The sequence below is a fragment of the Protopterus annectens genome, chromosome 8.part0 (assembly GCF_019279795.1).
Source record: "Protopterus annectens isolate FY-2018-M chromosome 8.part0, PAN1.0, whole genome shotgun sequence".
Classification (NCBI taxonomy): domain Eukaryota; kingdom Metazoa; phylum Chordata; order Ceratodontiformes; family Protopteridae; genus Protopterus; species Protopterus annectens.
In genome coordinates this window covers 504,264,807-504,280,797 of record NC_056741.1, presented here as the reverse complement: position 1 = coordinate 504,280,797, position 15,991 = coordinate 504,264,807, and the positions used below count along the sequence as shown (strand labels likewise).

Sequence of the window (15,991 nt, the reverse complement as noted above, 5' to 3'; positions counted from 1 at the left end):
AGCATCTGCTCCTGATTACTACCTGTCTTTATCAATTACATTTTATTAAAGAGTGGTTTTACAACTGCTTGATATTTTGATTGGTCTGTAATCCTGATAATATTGAAACCTTTATGAATATCTGGCACACTAGCAATCATATAGCAACAACTGTAGCATATATTCTCTAACCCTAATACATTTTCTTGTATGAAATTCTACAAACAATACAATGTTGAAGTAATTATCTTAAGCTGATATAGAATTTGTCAATGATATGTGCATCTATATCTTGGAATCCAACATGAATAGGAATGTTGTTAGAATCAAGGATTCCTGCTGCACAATCAGAAAATAAAGTAATTATGTGGCTAGAACAATTTTTGTTTTTTTCTTAACTGTAAATGACAGGTTTGTATGGACTCTCTGTCAGTGTATCGCTACACCTCTAGTACTGTTCTGTTTTCACTTTGTTCCAATGTTTACAGTTATTTATATGTTGAGATTCAATATTTTGGTCAATAATACTTTGGAATATAAACCTTGATATTACATGCTTGCATTTGAGTTCATATTAGTTTTATATGTGCAGTTATATGATATACAGCATTTCTAAGATTTAAAGTTTTGTTCCAGCATATACCAGTCTACTGAACAGACACATTAATAAAACATGAGAAAAATGAGTGAATGTATTCCACTCCCATAATCAGCAGTAAACATCAACAATATTGTTGCTTTCTAGCTTATATATCTGCAACAGTTTTGTGCCTAACGAAGGCCTCTGCTATGTTAGAGGTTATATGAGAAAAGAAATGTTGCAGTTATGCTGTCATACCTGGTTGACAATGTCTTGATTTGCAAAGGTGAAATTAATCTAAAAACAATAAGAGTTAGTTGATTATAGATGTTTTAATGTTTCTTGTAAATTGAAGAAAATGATGGAGTAATAAAATGATAATGTAATAAAACCAAAGGATTACTCTTAGTGTCCCTTAGTTATTTGAAGCCAAAGTATAGCTTTTTATCAAAGATCTAATTACATGATGCAAAATGAGTCTAGTATCCGATATATTATCTACCATCCGTCTAATGCCACTGAGTTACATCCATCTCTTATAGCAAATCCATGAGCAGCCATGGCTGTCCACAGAGTCTAATTTGAAAGTATTTGATTACTTTTATTTATTTATTTTATTTTTGCTTATCTGAGTAGAGCACTGACCAGATCTGACCAGTTGTAGGCTCAGCCTGGGTAACACATAGAGTAACAACCATAAAGTAACATGAAAAGTATAATTAAAGTATACAGAATAGTGGCATAACATAACATAGACATTAAAAAAAATATATATACACGTATTTACAAGAAGGTTTAAAATTAATTTGTGTCAGGAGTATATGAAGCATAATGCAGGTGTTAAAGGTGAGGTAAATGTGGTTCAGCCAATAGAACTGTGTTTATCATTGTTAATATTAAACACTCAATCCAGTTCATATAGTTTCCTACTGACTTTCCTTTTCTTTCACTTTATGCCTCCCATTATAAATGTTAACATTGTGTGCAGTATACGTTTATATTCTTGCTGAAAATTCTTATTAAAGACTCCATAAACAATACCATTAAGGCAGCTGTTGAAGCATGCACTAAAGTAGCCAAGAACAAACAACCAATCTGGAAAATTGGGTGCCTTTCCAGGGGGGCTGAAACCTGCTATCAAAGCAGGAATACTGAATGGTGCCCAGCAAATGGCAAAAAGAACAAACACTACAAACATTGTCAAAAAATGTCTCATATCTGTGGGATTGAGAATTTGCTTGCTATCTTTTTTAATTCTGTACTTGACCATTATGACCATAATCCAGATACTTGCATAGCACAGTATTACAACACTAACTGGCAAAATGAAATGAAAGACTGAAACACCAATAGTTAATGCTTCATTTGCAGTGAATTGGAGGGTACACATGTATACGTGTGGATTATATTGCAAAGCCCCCACTAAGGAATCTGGTATAATTAAAATAAAGCTAATTGTCCATGTCAGGAATATATAGCAGTACGTGTTCTTCATGGTGAATATCTGCTCATATTTCATCGCAAGACAAATGCAGCACCAACGATTGATTGCTATTGCCATAATGTTGTAAACAGAAGCATTAAAACTTAATCCATGAATGAAAGCTGCAATCTGGCATTGCATTTCTCCAAACTGAAACTGGTTTTGTAAAATAGATCTGATAAGCAAAGGGTATGGATAAACAGCACCAAGAACATCTGCTGCAGACAGACTAATAACAAACATATTACCTAAAAGATAGAAAAGTAATAATATATTTAGTGCTTCTGCATAAGTCATTCATTTCCTGATACATACTTTATCAAAACTAAGGTTATAAGGAAGGCAGAGTCTATCCTGGCAAGCAGAAGGTATAAGGCAGAGCCAATCCTGATTAAGTCACCAGTGTGCTGCAAGGTAAACACATGCAGACATGTAGATGCCTATGTACTCATAATGTGCACTCACACACACACACACACACACACACACACACACACACACACACACACACACACACACACACACTCGTACACACAGATACTCACATATATACTGTACGCATATACACACACATACACACACACACACACACACAGACACACACACACACACACACACACACACACACACACACACACACACACACACACACACACACACACACACACACACACACACACACACACACACACACACACGCACAGCACTACGCACACAATCACACTCACATACTCATACACATGCTCATACATACACATCACACACACATACACATGCATACAAACATACATGTGCACGCACACATACACACACAGATAAACATACACACACACACATATATACACACACTCATGCACACAAAGACACATGGACACACACTCATACTCAGATACACACACACACACACATGCATGCATTCATATACTGTATATATACATGCACCTACACATACACACACACACACACACACACACACACACACACACACACACACACACACACAGTGGGTTATTAAGAGGACTGCCTTTTCATATTCTTGTGATGTAATAGAAAACTGGAGACAGCTCACGAACAAACCCTTATGGATGCACTGTGGATATGGACAAAACACAAAACAAACTCTCCATTTGGAAATCAAACCAAAGAATAAGCATTGTGAAGTAGGACTGCTAAATATTGTACAATTGTGATCTCCATTTCTCTATAATTTCCTGGGGGTGAATGGATCATGGTTAATGGTTCTTAATTCCTGGAGAAGTAAGTATTAAGACTATTATCATTGCTTGTTTTAGTTCAAATCAATTAATAAAATTAACATTCTGATATAATGCACTAATTCACAAATGACTATATGCTGTGGTGAACATTTGGAAGAGGCTTTAGTTTAAGACTCAAGTAGGTTAACTCAAAGGCACATTTTTAGAGTTAATTATTTATGAAAATGATTCACATCAGGTATTGAATAAAACAATTCCAAAGATTAATTAACTCGACCAAGCAGCCGTATTTACCTTATTAAAATGATACGTAGTGTTGCTAATTAGATATGCATGCAACCAAGCTAGCTTGCAAGAAAGTGGGCATCACTTGGAGTTACAACACGTGCTCCTGGTCACGTCATGGTAAACTATCTACTGGCCACTGAATATAACCGGGAAAAAATGAGTCTGCTCAAGAAACCATATTAGCTAAAGTGACTGCAGATGCATAGGTAATTAAAATGAAAATATGTTTGTCCTGGAGTGAGCCAGTGCAGTAATCCAGTCCACCTGCCAGTATATTCACATTGTAATGTAAAGCTGAGACACTGCAGACATCATAGGGGTAGCAAGGGGTCATAAAAACACCTGTGAAATGCATCATATGTGCAGATGGATTGCCATATAAAAGAGCAAGTAACAGACCTCATGGGAAATGAAACCAGAACTCCCACACTTCAATATGTCAAACAAATGTCTTAACAAGGGTAGCAAGTGAAGCAGTCATGTTGGTAGTCTGCTACAGCATATTGCTCATCCCTGCAAATCGATAAGATTCAATAAAATAGCCATTAAGAATACACATTCCCCCAAATGGCCATCTCAACAGTGGCATAATAACCCAAATAAATAATTTATGTTAGGAAAGGCCAGCATTCCCCACATAATGTACAAACCCATGACAGAATAGCTTACTTTCAGGGGGATGTAACAGATGACAACGCTAAAAGAGAAACACCCAAGGATGAGACTTAAACCTTGCCTATGTCACAGATATGTTCTTGACCACTGTAGTACCAGAACGTGCCACAGAAGCATTGAGAGACAATGTGACAGGAATTATACATTTTCAGGAATCATAACAGTCAATAAAAAGATAAGTTGTGCATTCCTGGGTATAAACTCCAGAATTTGTTCAAGGATTTTTTAACCAGAAATGATACCAATACAGTAATCATGAAAGAGGTGGCTACAAAATATGTTTCATGGGAGAAGAATAGGTGATATCAGGGAAAACAAAATGCACAAACCTGGTAATGCCTTTCAAGAATATATTCAACAGAAGAGTAGTAGTAAGGCATGCTAATGGAGTACTAATGAAAGAGGCTGCTGCAAAATACATTTCAGGGGGAAATAATGATGATATCAGGTAAAAAATGTGCATACCTGGATTTGAACTACTGACTTTTCACGCTGATATTGCAAATGCAAAGCCATGACTAAGCTATTTATTTATTTATTTACTTATCTGACATTTGTTTACCGGGGTGGTCTGACTGGGTCTACAGAACCCATTTTCAACAGATGCCCGGGGAGAAAAGTTCCACATACAGCGCGACACAAATACATTATAGCCCAACAATAATACAAGTCACATGAGGAATACTATACAAAAATAAGTCAGCAGAAGGGAAACTAGGTTACAGGATATACTGCGCATCTGGACAATTCTATTTAGTTTTATCATTATAGACAATTTTAGTCATTCTAACAACATATACACAGCCTATGAGGAGATAAAATGTGCAAAAATAGTATATGGGTAGTACAATGTATGACATCGGTTGTTATAATACATGAAAAATACAATGTTGGTTTCAGTTAGGAAAATAATAACAGATGAGTTAGTGATGCAGAAAGACTAGACATGCCAAAGAAGAAAGTATTCTGAAGATGTGTGAATATATGTAGACATGTAAAATTAAAAATAATACTGCAAATCATAAAATGAACAGAGAAAAATGGCATAACCCTGCTGGGGAATGAAAGCTATCATCCACCGTATGAGTGACTGCAGTTTTTAGTGAGGCATGGAATCTGTCAGATAAACATATCACATTTACTCATGGATGGCATTATTAGAACATTATAATGATAGCTCTCACCATTTCACAAGGTACAGTATTATGGATCTGGACCCTTATTTGCCTAACTCAGTCTTTGACTTGTGTTGGAGTTACTAATGCCACAGACTTAATTACACAACCTCTGTCAGAAAGTACACATTTGAAGGAAGCGTGATAACTTTATGAAAGCTGACAAATGACCATTGTGAAACAGACAGCAGTGATCAGTGGATCCCAAGCCTTGACATTCCTTATTGACAATTTGGATATCATATCAGAAGTACATTGAACCACAAAAGTTGTTACAGTTGAAATAATAAATGTCTACTTGTGCCTATATCAGTATTGTTTTCTTTCCCACTTCAAGCTTTTGCCATAGGATGAAAACTGGTTCCTCAACTTAGTAGTGATGCCGCTCTCTGCTAACCATCATGAAATGAGACATACAAAAAGTAAATTATGAACTTGGGCATATTTAAAAGAGACTACAACATTTAGGGGATCAAAACACTCCACCTGTCAAATACAAGTAGAAGTTTTTCTCATCATATCTGTTTACTAAGCCATTATAACATGCCTCCAATTGCTTTTTACACACTAATACAATGCACAGCTCAGTGGAGCTGAACTCCTGTATAACTCAGATTCTATTGATTTGCACACTACCTAGTGATGACAGAGAAAAAAGAAAGGTATATAGCATTTGTCAGAAAGCACACATCTGAAGGGATATCATCACCTGTTTGTGAAAATGAATACCACCATGGAAATGGGCATACAGAATGTAAGGACCTCCACCTCTAAAAGCATCTCAACTAAGTAGAATTTCTAATATCACATGTGCTTACCAATTGCCTTTTTACACCTATACTTTTATTTATTTATTTTTATTTACTTACATTTGTTTACCAGGAAATTCCTACTGGATGCAGGTCCTTTTTCAGCGGATGCCTGGGTTGAATATCTCCACATCATGTACATGATAAATAGAGATGCAAAGTTGCAGCAATAGTAAACAACATTACAGGTTGTTGGTTTTAATACAATAACAAGATATTGATTATCAACAGTATATACAGTAAATGTTGCAAGTTAAGATAGTTTATTGTTGTTTATAATATTAGTAACAAAGTTGTCAGACAAGATTTTAAAGTATGTAAAGACAACTAGCTAATTCTGACTGTGGTTAGTAGTGGCGGTAGTATAGTTGGGTTAAGAGTCTAGGTGGGGGGCTAAGGAGGGTGTTAGTCTGGATTAGAACACAGATAAAGCCAGTGCAAATGTAAGTGGAATTTGACTGCAGTCTTGAAAAGGCTGCTGGAAGGTAGAGTAGTTATAGAGGGTGGAAGATTGTTCCAAAGTTTAGATATGGTACATGAAAATATGGCTTCTCCTGCTGAGTTTTTGGGTTTGATAACAGTGAGTTGATTTTTGTTGCTTGATCTTAGGGGCCTAGTGGAATGATAGGGTTGGAGAAGGGTTTGAAGGGAAGGGATGTTAAGGGGGGTGCTTAATAAGTTTATGAGCGAGGGTGAGTTGATTAAAGTGAAGGAGCTGTGGGAGTTCTAGCCAGTTTAGTTCTTTAAGGGAGATACAATGATGGCTGTGGTAGGAGGTTCCAGTGGCAAATTTAGCAATTTTGTTGTAACAAGCATCTAGCTTGTGTAGGTCTATCTGTCTAATGTTGGTAGTATGGGGAATGCATAGAGTAGGGTGGAGATTAGCTGGGAATTGGCTATGGAGATTCTAGCTGCCTTGGTTAGGAAATGGCACAGCTTTGATATAATGCACCAAGTTTCTTGTGAACTTTTTTATTGTGAGAGATATGTGGGTGTCAAATCTAAGTTTGTTGTCGATTTCCACAACGAGTAATTTTGTGTGTTCTGATGGAGAGATGATGGTATTGTCTTTGGCGAGAATGTTGAAGTGGGGAGTGTTTTGGGTAGCTTTGGAAGGTTGGAACAGGAGAAGTTTTGTCTTACTTGGGTTGAGTAGGAGCTGAGCATTGGATAGCCAGCTTTCTACAGAAGAGAATGATTCCTGTGTGATTTGTTGTAGTTCTGGTAGAGTGGGGGCAGAGCAGATGAGAGTAGAGTCATCTGCATACTGTATAAGAGATGCTTGTGTTGTTGCAGTATGTAGGTTGTTAGTGAAAAGTGAGAATAGCAGAGGGCCAAGGATCGACCCTTGGGAACTCCGAGAGTAACTGGGATGCAAGGTGATAGGTTATTGTCCCAGATTACTGATTGCTGGCATCCATGTAGATAGCTGTGGAACCAGTTGCAGGCTGATTGTGAGAAGGAGAGGCTGGGGAGAATAGAGAGTAGTAGCTCATGAGATACCATGTCAAAGGCCTTTGAGAGATCTAGAAATATGGCAGTAGAGAAGAGGCCATTGTTTCTGTGATGAAGTATAGTGTTGGTGAAGAAGAGCAGCATGGAGGTAGTGTTGTGATATGGCCTGAAAACATGTTGGGTTTTGGAGAGGAGATTATTAGCTAGGAAATAGTTGGAGACCTGGGTGTTGATACATTTTTCAAGTATCTTGGAGAGAGGGGAGAGGATAGCAACGGGGCAGTAACTGGGGAGGTCGGTGGAGGGGGTGCCTTTGTGGAGGGGAATGATGTGTGATATTTTCCATATTGAGGGAACATAGCCTTCTATTATGGAACAGTTGATTAGAATTGAAATTGGGTAGGCTAGTGTATCAGCTGTAATTTTCAAGTATTAAGAGGGGAGGTTTTCAGCTGAGAGTTTGGTGGGTTTAAGTTTTGACAATAGTCTTTTTATGTTGGAGGTAGGTACTGAGGTGAAGAAGAAGAAAAGAGGAGTGGGAGGTTTAGGGTTAGGAGTTGGGGGGGCTGTTGTAGGGAAGTGTTTTTTGTTTGGAGATGTTATAGTTTCAGTGAAGTGTTTGTTGAAGGGTTCAGCAATACTGCCGGAGGAGGGGGAAATGGATGGCTGGGGGGTATCAACCTTCCCTGGGTGGAGGATAGTGTTAATAGTGGACCAGAATTGCTTAGGGTTGTGGTTGGCAGAGTTTAGCGTATCATATCTACAGTTCTTTGACTTATGTACTATGTGATGATGCCACAGAAGAAGTTTTACAGCAGTTGTCAAAATGCACACATTTGAAAGGTGATCATCTCTAGTGTTTGTGAATGAATATGCATGTGGTTATAATGAAGGACAACACACAGGAAATTAAAAATCCTCCACATCTGAAAGTGTCTCAAAACACACACATTTGAAAGGAGATCATCTCTATTGTTTGTGAATGAATATGCATGTGGTTAAAATGAAGGACAACACACAGGAAGTTAAAAATCCTCCACATCTGAAAGTGTCCCAACCAAGTAGAATTTCTCACATCATATCTTTTTATTAAGCTGCAGGACGTTATATAGCAGCTGTCAGACAGCATGCATTTGCAGGCAGTATTTAAGCAATGTTAAATGGAAGTACTCAGTGGACCATAATCCTCCAACTAAATGGTAGATGCCACGTCTCAGCAAAGTTTCTTGAAAATCTGATCACATCAGGGGTACATTGAACCATGGAAGCTGTTGCAGTTAAAATATCAATGGCGTTGAAACAATTTTCTTCAGTTTTTGCTTTTTGCAATTTGAAGACATAGAGATTGAGCAAGATGGTGGTAGGTGACAAGGATTTCTACAGCACACTGGAATGTAACCCATCTATCTCAGAATGATCTCCTCCTCCATATCAGTGCAGTATCTACCATTGCAAGAAATTCTGTCAGTATGTATTCATCAATGAGGAATAGCAGTCAATTGTACACCATTTCTAGAATGATACTAAGGAAAAAATGCCAAGGACTTCAATATGAATTTTTTTATATCCCTCTGCAAATCTCTTGTTTTCACCTGTAGAATATAAGGCAGTTACTGACTGAGAAAAAAATACATGAAACAATATCTGTCTCACTTTGGCTTAGTACCATGCACTTACTGAAATGGAATGGGCTCCTCACATCTTTATATGCTGAGCCACAAAATCAGTTACTTTAATTATGCTGGAGTTGCTTAATGGTGCATTGGAATTTTCTTTGTTTTTTTCCCATAGGACACGAACTAGCAAGCAGGCTCTGTTACTTGCTGCCATGCATCATGCAATGAATAAATACAGAAACACTCATCTCTATTATTAAGCCATTAACGGCCATGGTTGTGTTGTATTCATCTATTTTTGGATCAGATTAAAGATGAGAAAAGATGAAAACGGGAAGCAGGCAGAGAGCAATATACTAGATGAGTGACTGAGGAATGAATAGAATGGTGGTGGGATGCAACCATATTTCTCAACTTCTTCACAAGCTAACAACATATATGCATATGTATACATAAAGAGAACTTTGACATATTTGGATGTCCATCATAAACACTATGTCACAATAACACAACAAGTTATGTGGCATGTTGGACTATATCAGCTATGAAATGGAGAGTTGCTTATGGAACATTATTTTTGCGTGACAGGTGGCCATTTTTCTTTTTCTGAGAGAAAGAAAAATTGAGAAAGGAAGTCATGGATGTCAAACGTAGGTAAGATTAGGAGTTTACATAACAAAACAAGACATATGTGACTGGCATGGCTGGTAGTAGACACAAGAGGAAGGAGGGACACCTGTTTTGGGGATAGGATGGGATATATTAGCATACATAGCACACCAGCTTAGACATTGTGGAAATCAGTTCTCACCCTAGGAGCTGTCACCACTGGATCCTGCCTCAGTAACTGTAGGCCATGCTGGGCTGGGAAGTGCCTCAACCAGATGCTGGAGCAAACGTTTCATTCAGCCTAAGTGTGCATCATACTTCCTGTCCAGAATCTGACCCACAGCCTCTGCCAGCTTATGGCAGGTGACATAATCACCACCTCTACAGGCAGGGTTCCTGGTGGGTACCAGTCACCATCTCCTGGGGCAGAGCTACCTGATGCAGTTGAGGCATAAAAGGTAGGAGGAGTGGAAGTCAACATCCACAAGCTGTCATCCAGATGTTCTGGGTGTCTCGGGGTGGTGATGCTGCCAGAGCTACCAGTGGGGAGATGACCTGGTGTGCCATTTTGGTCAATCCAGGTCTTTGTGATGCTGCACAAAATAATAACAACAATCAAAATGAGAGAGAGAGGGAGAGAGAGAAATAGACTGGAGGAGGAGACATAAAAAAGTAGTAAAAATGCTGTTCCCAAATAGTTTTTTGTAGGCAGACTTTACACTGATAGAAAATGAAGCACACAGCATAAGACACACGCATTTATTATAAGATCTGAACTGCTTATGTTATATACCAGAGCAGTATTCTAAGTACTATGAAATAATACATTTAGGTCATTAACACATCATAATTATGCACATGTGAGTTTTTTTGAATTGGACCATCATCCATCATAATACCTGTCACTGTGTATGATAGTTAACATGAAGATCTTTCTGATAAAAACAGTTTTCATGTTTGTATGATATTACTATTACTGTGCAGTATGTTATTACTGTATACTTTCTTTTTGCTGTGTCCCTGTCAGTTTCCCTAACTGTAATAGCTGAAATTAAAAAAAAAAATAACAATGCACACCAAATAGTAGACAAATGTGTGGTAAAATGACATACAACAATGATTTCATGGCATTTTTAGCTTTCATTAGTTGATCATCAAATGCAGTCAATGACATATAAAGCATTTCCATTCTAGCATATCTGAGTTTATTTTAACATGTTTACTATTTACAGTTGCCGACTGCAGTGGTGGTGCTGCGGTAGCATTGTCGCCTCATAGTAAGACATTGTCCTGTTCGATTCTCAGCTAGAGTGTCTTCTGTGTAGACACATGCATGAATGGGTGTACCTTCTTTGAAGGTTGTGCATCAGGGCTGGCAACTTGGCATGTAGAAATCTACTGCCAATCATTAGCGGACCGGAGTTCTGCTGTGGCGACCCCTAACCGGGAAAAGCCGAAAGACACAACAACTATTTACAGTTGCCTGCAGTATTATGACATTTAAAACCAGCCTTCGATGACATCAAAGCCTTGTCTTTGTGTGGTGGCAAAAAGTGAACCCACAAGTACCATCACACTTTCAGTGCACAAATGCTTACCCTGATGAGCTTTTATTTTGCTATAGTGATGGTACAATGCAGAATCATCAGTCTTTGTTTTCATAGTCATACTAATATCAGTACTGATTGCCAGTAATGGCAGATGTTGTCTTCGGCTATAAAAGCACTTTTGTACCTCTGCACTCTCCCAGGCACTCTAATTGTTCCCTGTGCACCTCACAGATTCATAGATTCAGAGATTCATAAATTCATAGACTGTTACTAGGCTAACATTCCAAGGGGCCTTTAAGCTTAACCAAGTTTTTCCAAAAGAATAATGATGCCTGCATCCAAATAGGACAATTGAGGGCCAGGCATTTATAAGCTACCTCTATCCATAAGGGACATGGGTGCCAGGCCCAGTGTAAATTTCCTATTTCCCATTCACTTGTCTATGTTGTGCTTTCATTGGGTAATAGACAAACTTAGCTTCACATGGATGGGAAGACTGTTCCATAGGAGGTGCAGTCTGTGGGTCATATATCTGTTTCTCCACCATGTTCTCTTTATGTCAGAAACAAAATTCAGGTCCCCAGACCTTGTATTTCTGGTACTATTTGACTTACAGATATGTAGGAGATTCATAAGTGTAGGGTTTTCAGATACCTTGTAAGCCAGGCATAGATCACCCCTCAGCAATCTATAGGAGACTGAGTAGAGGGAAAGTGCTTTAAGACACTCTGAAGAAGGCAGGTTTGTTATGCTTTGTATTTTTTTTTGTAAGGAACCTTTGAGTTCACTCTAGTTGGTGCATGTGCCTGGTCAGGTACCTACCAAAGGGAGCATTGCACTCTGTGATTAGTCTGATGGAGTACGGTGTGATAATAACCTTTTTTGGACCTAGATGCCATGCCCTTACTTATAAGCTGCACTACCTAAAAGGATTTCCTCACCACTGTGGCCACACGGTGGTCAAAGGTAAGGCTGCTGTCTACATGTGTACAAAGATCCCTGACTACTGGGTCACCTCTTAAGGGTGTATTATTAACATAGAAATTAGTTGGGATGGTTGATTTCCTGAAGGGTATAATTTTGTATTTCTTAGTATTGAGTTAAAGACCATGTCTTTGGCACCATGTATTAGTCATAGAAAGACATGCTTGAAGAATACTAGTGTCTGTAGGAGAGTTGATGATAATCCCTAGCTTGAAATCATATGCAGATTTAGTCACCCATAAATCATCAACATTTGCTTCCATTCAGAGGAGTAGATGCCAAGAAGGAGCAGGTCCAGTACCAAACACTGGGGGACTCCACTGGTGACCGGCTTCTTGTTGGAGGTGGTCTTACCTATTTTGATCTCCTGAATACTATCAGTGAGCCAGTCAGCTATCCAGTGGATGATAAAAGGGTTTATACCTAAATTAGTGAGCTTGTCTATAATGCCCAAATGGGGTATTGTATCAAAAGTCTTTGTCAGGTCATAGTAACTTGTGTGCACAGTCTTACCTTCATCCAGTGTTTTGGTGTCCCTCTCAAAAATGTCCACCAGATTTAATAGGCATGACTTTCCTTTAACAAAGCCAAACTGTGATGGATCCAGCATTTGCAGGTTACCTATGTCCTCATTTATCATGTTCATAATGGTTCTTTCCATGGCCTTACACATGAGGCTGGTAAGACTTATGGGCCCTGTAATTACCTGGATCAGTGGTTGGACCTCCTTTGGGCAGGGTAATGATTGTAGCCAACTACCATTCCTTGGGCACAAATCCTAGCTGAGGCCCCAGTTGGAAAGTGATTCAAGTGGACCAGAGAGGTCATGTTTCATGATATTTATTCAACATCTGGGCCCATTGAAGCAATGTTTTTGGCCATGGAAAAAAGTTCATTAGTAACCTGTTCTCTAGTAATGGTTGGGGACTGTGTTATGTTGTACTTACTTTGGACTATTGAGGGGAGTGAGGGAGACATTTGAGTGAAACATGTCAGTCAAAAGGTTGGCAATGGCTTCCAGTTCAGTGTGGGTGATGCCATTTACAGTAAGTTCTGTGCAGTGTTATCTATTTCCTCTGAGGTTACAGACATAACTGTATAAAGCTTTGTGGTTGTCCTTTGTCTGAGAAGCAATTTTTCTTCAAATTTAGCCTATGAAGTATTAATTAACCCTCTTAGTTGCCTGTTTAGATTGGTCAGGGGGCTTTTAGTATGTAGAGCTTTTTTCCTCCTATGCTTGGGTAAGAATTTTTTTCTTTTGTTGTGTAACTGATTGATAGTGTGATTCCACCAGGGTGGCTTGTATTTTGAGTTTGTCTTATTCTTAATATGAGTGAGCACAGCTCGCTCTATACAGCTATAAATATGACTGCACAGAGATTTTGTAAATAGCTTGTTGTATTCTATTGTGTTTACTGGGTTTGGGAGTGCTTGATTCCTTTCTATCTCTGCTGGAGAAATAGATAAAGACAAAAAATAACAAAAATGTGCATGGTGCTATTCATTGGCAGGGCATATAGATAGGTAATTTATGTACTGAGGTGGTGACCTGTCTTGAACCACATCCAACCATCTGCAGAAGAGTTCAGGATTCCTATGACGTATATCAATAAAACGGTAATGGCAATGTTCCCCTATTCATGGGATGGCTCCAGTGAAACTTTAAGGTGTGAAACATGGCAGTCTTTTCTTCCTTCCATCTGTTTACAGCTGAGATTGCATGCTCAGCAGCTACTCCCGATCCACACGGTTAATCATGGAATATCTGTTGGATTTTCTGTAGCAAATGTAAGTTTCTGCACAAGCACACATGGCAAGATTGATAAAAAATGACTGTATAGTCATCATGACCACCTTTCACACTAACACAACTTATATTTAAAGGATATGAACTCCTGACTGCCTATTTTATGCTCTCTGTATCTGTCTACTACTACACATGCAACGGAATAACTTTTACTGATGTTGTCAGGCAAAAATCATTTGTACGGTTTTGTCAACTGTAAAGATAATGCACTCTGAACTATGTTCAATAGACTTAAGAAATCAGAAGATACAAACCCTCAAACTTACCTCATACAAAATGATACATCACAAGTGCAGTATAACAAGAAATAAACAGTGTCAGGGTACACATCATTATGTCAACCTGTGATTAATAGACAGTGTAAAGGTGCACATCATTATGTCAACTTGTGATTAATAGACAGTCTTAGGGTACGTATCATTATGTCAACCTTTGATTAAGAGACAGTGTCAGGGTACACATCATTATGTCAACCTGTGATTAATAGACAGTGTAAAGGTGCACATTGTTATGTCAACTTGTGATTAATAGACAGTCTTAGGATCCGTATCATTATGTCAACCTATGATTAAGAGACAGTCTTAGTGTACACATCATTATGTAAACCTGTGATTAAGAGACAGTTTTAGTGTACACATCATTATGTAAACCTGTGATTAAGAGACAGTTTTAGTGCATACATCATTATGTCAACCTGTGATTAATAGACAGTGTCAGGGTACACATCAGTATGTCAACCTGTGATTAATAGACAGTGTAAAGGTGCACATCGTTATGTCAACTTGTGATTAATAGACAGTCTTAGGGTATGTATCATTATGTCAACCTGTGATTAAGAGACAGTCTTAGTGTACACATCATTATGTCAACCTGGGATTAAGAGACAGTTTTAGTGCATACATCATTATGTCAACCTAATATTAATAGACAGTGTCAGGGTACACATCATTATGTCAACCTGTGATTAATAGACAGTGTCAAGGTACACATCATTATGGCAACCTGTGATAAATAGACAGCCTCAGGGTACACATCATTATGTCTGTGATATCCAGCCTCTGGGCCAGTATTCAAGGAGCCTCAATCCTCACCAGTGACACATGTGGGGAATGTTCACTAAGAAAAAAATTGACACACACAATATTTTCAGATGCAGCTCTCTGCACAAAGTACAATTTTTATTAAGAACCCACAGGGAATGCACACTCCAGTCCTGGGCTGGGCTTTCTCTCCATGCACCAAAAAAGATTCCCCACTGACAGAGTTATAGAGATGAGTCCTTAGCCGGGTGTTCCAAACCAAGTCCTCTACCATGCTCTCTGTGAAATTACTCGTCTCAGTCACCCTGGTCAAAGTAGCTCACACACACACACACACACACACACACACACACACACACACACACACACACACACACACACACACACACACACACACACACACACACACACACACACACACACACACACACACACACACACACACAAACACACACACTCTTTGAAATTTGATTTTCACACACACGCACACCTGGGAAAAGCTGGCACAACATACCCACTTTGCCACCTCCACCCAAACTATAAGGTAGATACACTGCCACCAGAACATCCAATGCCAGCTACTGTAAGGCTCTTGCTGGGGTACCCATTTACTCTCTGTAAAATTAATACTTATACAAATGGTAATTTTTGACCAAGCTGCAATACTTTCAGGAACGTGAAACCACAGTGCTACTAAATAAATGTAATTACTCTCAAAAGTTAA

At 38.5% G+C, this 15,991-nt stretch overlaps 2 protein-coding genes across 2 annotated transcripts in view; both read right to left on the bottom strand.

Annotated features, from left to right (window-relative positions):
* The window catches only part of LOC122808282 (melatonin receptor type 1C-like), a 132,458-nt gene extending 131,366 nt beyond the window's left edge, over nt 1-1,092 (bottom strand). The window contains exons 1-2 of the mRNA XM_044079245.1: nt 1,087-1,092; nt 818-856 (exon numbers count right to left, since the gene is read on the bottom strand). Of these exons, the coding sequence (XP_043935180.1) occupies nt 818-856; nt 1,087-1,092 (45 nt within the window). The remainder of the gene's footprint in view (nt 1-817; nt 857-1,086) is intronic.
* Nucleotides 1,093-1,505: 413 nt separating this feature from the next.
* The window catches only part of LOC122808280 (melatonin receptor type 1A-like), a 119,437-nt gene continuing 104,951 nt past the window's right edge, over nt 1,506-15,991 (bottom strand). Inside the window, exon 4 of the mRNA XM_044079244.1 lies at nt 1,506-2,290. Coding sequence (XP_043935179.1) covers nt 1,506-2,290 — 785 coding nt within the window. The remainder of the gene's footprint in view (nt 2,291-15,991) is intronic.